The 5,000-nt window shown below is 36.2% G+C and overlaps 1 protein-coding gene across 4 annotated transcripts in view; it reads right to left on the reverse strand.

The window, feature by feature from the left end:
- The window catches only part of AP-1-2beta (adaptor protein complex 1/2, beta subunit), a 15,703-nt gene that overhangs the window by 1,985 nt on the left and 8,718 nt on the right, over nucleotides 1–5,000 (reverse strand). For all 4 annotated transcript variants that reach the window (XM_043004792.2, XM_043004790.2, XM_043004788.2 and 1 more), the window contains exons 12-17: nucleotides 4,817–4,981; nucleotides 4,295–4,442; nucleotides 3,740–3,865; nucleotides 1,214–1,337; nucleotides 854–1,070; nucleotides 477–648 (exon numbers count right to left, since the gene is read on the reverse strand). In XM_043004792.2, the coding sequence (XP_042860726.1) occupies nucleotides 477–648; nucleotides 854–1,070; nucleotides 1,214–1,337; nucleotides 3,740–3,865; nucleotides 4,295–4,442; nucleotides 4,817–4,981 (952 nt within the window). The remainder of the gene's footprint in view (nucleotides 1–476; nucleotides 649–853; nucleotides 1,071–1,213; nucleotides 1,338–3,739; nucleotides 3,866–4,294; nucleotides 4,443–4,816; nucleotides 4,982–5,000) is intronic.

Raw genomic sequence — 5,000 nt, forward strand, 5'->3', positions numbered from 1 at the left:
TAGGCCTAATAATTTGAACGCCCCGGCATTGGGACATTCAAGGCAAGAATTCCCCCGTCGTGGATGGGTTAAAGAGAGTTAACTCATTTTAAGAATAGCAGGTAAATTGCACTATGAATTTTGTATCTAATGACAAATTTATCTAATACAGATGGTGTGCAAGTGAAGAAAATGTACTGATAGCTGTTATTTTAACCATTCCATCTCTGTGATAAATGCATATTAATTCAAAACATAAAACAGTCACACACTTACAAACAAAAAACCCAGACAACACATAAATAGCACACCATACAGTAGATAAAAATGCTTTGATTAAAAAAAAATTATCTGTGTATTTCTTATAATAAATTTTACTTCTGCAACACAGGCACCATTCATATTATACTAAAAACCAAAAGCATAGCAATAGGAAAAAAAATATGAACACAAAACCACTTACAAAAGAGAGGTCAACTTTAACACACACTACTCACCTGCATTAAGATTAATATTCTCAATGTTGAATTGAACTTCATTTTGACTTGGAATGTCCTTCCAAGTAGAAAGGAAAACTCTCTTGTCCATGGCTCCATCCTCAGTAAAGAAGATGTGTATTGGCATCACCGTTGCAAAGTAGAATACATCCACGCTGTTCTTGATAGCAACCTTTAAATACAAGATATATGGCTGATTAATGATCTTGGCCAGGGGAAAAAGGAGGAGGACAACGATGAAGAGGAGAAAGACATAATACAATAAATTCTTCTACAAAGATGAAAGAGAGTGCAACAATATGCCTAAGCAAGAATCTGACAGTCACATTCATCTTACTTTGCAAACATTCATTGTAAGCATTAGGCCAAAAACCCACCTGCAAGTTTGTAAGTGGATCCATACGCTGAACTGGGCCACTGGTGGTGAGTGAGAGACTCACATCAATGGACTGGTTAGGAGCTAGAGGAGCAGCCACATTCAGCGGAGCTGCTGGTGTGACCCCAAAGCTGTTCTTGTTCAGCTGTATGGCAAAGCCAGAGATAGGCTGCATTGCCTTGTTGCTCAGAGTCAAATCCATTGAAATATTTCCATTCCTGTAGAGAGAGCAATGTATGATATTAGAGCTATCATTTTATCTTTCCACTGAAGTGATGATATCAAAAATTTTGTGCGAAGTATTACTACTTAGGTTATAAGCAAATGACCAGCATTTAAAAACCTGTCTGTGATTACATACTTGCGTGAGAAAGTTCCAGATATCTCCATTCCCTTTCCACGATTAGCAGGCAACCAAACCTGCTTTGGTGGACTGTAAACTGGTGCACTTGAAGAGCCAATTCCAAAAATATCCCCTAAGAGCCCTGGTATAGGAAGACCGTAAATTATTATACATACTGTATGTAACTTTTATTTTACTCTAAAAGCATATCAATGCTAAAGTAAGTATCCATAGATAAATCATACAAGGCTAAGTTATTATGTGAAAATGTACATATGGTTACCTAAAAATATAATTTTAGTTGTACTGGCAGTTTTGTCTAGTGTGTTAGCATGCTCTGTTTGTATTGTAGAAGTAGCCTTGCAATAGTAACAATATTGAATTATATTGGCTGATAAATTTGTATGTAAATCTTCCTATTTAAGGGGCAAGAGATCGAAGTTATAAGCAGAAAAATACACAAAAAACACCATTACAAATAAATAAACTAAAGTCATTTTTCTTCAATCTGTCCACTGAATATTGTAATTTTAAGCCACATATGGCAACTATGCATTCCTGGCTCGTGATAGGCTGAAATTAACGTCTGATATCATAACTCATTTGTATTAAATACTCAAGCTTTTAAGTCAGTAAAATATCGGAACATGCAGATGTGAAATTAACCCTTAGATATTGACATATATATCCAAAACATGCCAATTTGCACTGTTATTTTGAAATGCAAGCACATAAACTCAACCTTGTACCAAAGTCAAGTCTGATCGCATGCAAACAAAACAATGGATTTTAAAATAACTATTCTTTCTTTCCTTTCCCGTATGTAAAAAGACATCTGGTAGTGTAAGTGCAAATAATAGCCAGTCATGTGCCCATGTGCTACTTTTGTACCATGTGGACAGATCAGATAAAACGGATTATTGCAAAGGTCAGCATTTATTTCCTCATCTAAGCTATTATTTTTATTACTGTTGTTGTTGTTATTATTTTTATTATTATAGTCATTATCATTGTTCTTTTTTTTTAAATCATAATCTCACTGCTTCATGGGCAGTACTGAATGTCTTTAAAATCAGTGTCAGATATGATATTTTCAATTGGATATATTTCAGTGCACCCTTGTTTCAAAATATTGATGTTTAAAAAATATGTGTCAAAATAATACCTGAATGGATCCTAAAGTGTAATGTACACCATTGAATAAGTCCACTAACATTTCACTTTAAATTGAAGAGTTTAAAGCACACAAAAAAAGCATATCACTTTTAACCCATTGCAGATAAGTGTCACGATATACATGATAGCTTTGGTTAGGTCTAAAAGACAGCTATCATAATGTGTACATAATGTAACATCACAAACTGCTCACTGTTGAAGTATGCTCACAATTGTTAAGATTTATGACCATCACATCGCTAGTTTCAAAACTACAGCTTTCCAAAGTCAGCCTAAACCAAAATTTTGTGTCTTTCTAATATCTGGCCGGTGCCCACGGCAACAGAATTATCCCATCTTGATGGCCAGTTAGCTCCCTTGGGTTCCCATCTGCAATGGGTTAATTGCAGACTAGTGAATATCTTTCAATTGTGTCTCAACTTCACTAACAATAAAAATGTCATTACAATATAGACATGAGTAAATTTTTATCTTATAAGCATGTAAGAGTTCTGCTTATTCTGAACCATAACAAGTGTGAGTGAATGAGTATGTGAATGCAACTGTCAGAATGAGTGTGTAACTGCAGGTTTAAAGGGTCAACAATTTCTGTGTCAATTTTCTTCTACTTCAAAAATTAAGGTATTCCTTGAAAGAGTACAAAAACTAAGATAACATATATAATTATACTCTACATAAACCTTCTCATTTCCATCACTGGTTACTTAGAAAAGGAAGTATAACATGATCCTAACATGCCCAATCTAGGATATCAAACCAAGATAATACTGACTATCTCATCACCAAACAGTAAAAAACAGTACCGAGGTACAGAACAAGTTTTGGAGAGAGACATGCTATAAACCCATTGTAAATCCTCAGTACCTGTGTCACCTTAGATATAGCATTACATGGAAAAAAGAAAAATGTATATCAATTATACCATAATACATTCTTCTCACACCTAAATACTGTGCTTGGAAAGATTAGCTTATCAAATATTAACAAATTTCATGAAATACAAACATCTCAACAATGGAAAAGCTAACACACACACACACACACACACACACACACACATATATATATATATATATATATATATATGCCTTGCTCACTGTCCTGAATCTTTCCTAACATATTATCAAAATGAGTAAATGCAGAATATATTTCTTCTTAAACAATTTTAGTACCAGTTAGATGTAACAAACTCGCAATAATCATTTAGTTATAAAATTATTTGTAAATATATTTTTCAACATATTAAAACATTTCTTAAAAGATACTTCACACTTAAACTATAGCTTGCCAATTCAGTACCAAGGGGAAAAGCTCTCAAACAATAGCATAAAATACAACAAAAAATGGAGAAAGATAGCGAGTGAGTACCTGCTGAGGATGTGGCAGTTGGAGGAACCCCTGGGGCAGCAGGGGCAGCCCCTACGTCAGCTCCGCCACCTCCCAAGAGGGAATCTAATCCACCGCCAAGGAGATCCAGTGTGCCACCAGAGTATGCTACCAAGGGGGAGAGTGGGACAACCATCACGCATAAATATAGCATACTTTACAGGTTTAAAGAGATATGGGATATTTGGTTTGCTGGATCACTAAACCTTTACACTGCTTACATGTGAATTAAACGGCATATTAATCTACATGGTAATACAGCACATGTCTTTGGATTTACAGGACAAGACTTTAAAATATTTCACATTCGTCTATGTGCCTATAAAACTTTTCCAAGAAACAAAGATACTGATATCAAGTTAATTAACTATTTAAGAAATTATACGTATCATCAACAAATGGATAGTAATGACTGATATACAGGAGTTAACTACTGCATAAACTATAAACTATTTAACTAGGTGATTCACATATAATAAATAACAAGAATAGTACTTAAAAGTAGATACATTCTTATGGAAGAATACAAATACATACCTGGCTGCGATGCCTGAGGAATAACTGGAGGAGCGTTGATATCCATGTTGAGCAGGTCTGGGATGAGGGAATCCTGATTGGGGATGACAGTAGGCTGTGGGGCCTGCTGCTGGTTGTCTCCACTTGACTCTCCATCACTTCCAGATGACTAAAAATAAAAGTTTAAAAATATAGAAGTTAGAAGATGACAATAAAGTCACTCCACTAACCTTACACATATAATCCAACCCTCTATTGTATACAAATGATTAACCCGTTAACGACGGATGACAAGATAACACGTCTAGTGGTTTTTGGGCTACATGACGGGGACGCGTTACTTTGTCTAGCCCAGGGCGCGGGAGGAGCCAGCGCACAGCGCTGGCTCGCGGCTAGTGCGGCCGAGAATCCCGACGCGTTAGGCTTATGCATTCAAGAGTCCCGGAATTTTGGTCTATTTAAGCCGGATTGGCCCCGTCGGGAACGGGTTAAGCACACCACTACTGAAAGAAAATTATACAGTCAGAAGATGGTTACACCAACCTTGGGAAGGGCCCTTCGGAGACCAGTTCTCCCTTCAACAAATGCTGATGGGGGTTTATGGTACACTGATGCCAAGGAGGCAATATGACATATCAGCTCATCCAAGAGGGTTGGCTCAATAAGATCTGTTTCTTCAGCAATGAGAGGTTTCTCAGCTAGTACAACCTGAAAAGGAGTGTTATTC

Source organism: Penaeus japonicus, unplaced genomic scaffold (genome assembly GCF_977035675.1).
Source record: "Penaeus japonicus unplaced genomic scaffold, GWHDUDI00000001_assembly GWHDUDI00000005, whole genome shotgun sequence".
Lineage (NCBI taxonomy): Eukaryota > Metazoa > Arthropoda > Malacostraca > Decapoda > Penaeidae > Penaeus > Penaeus japonicus.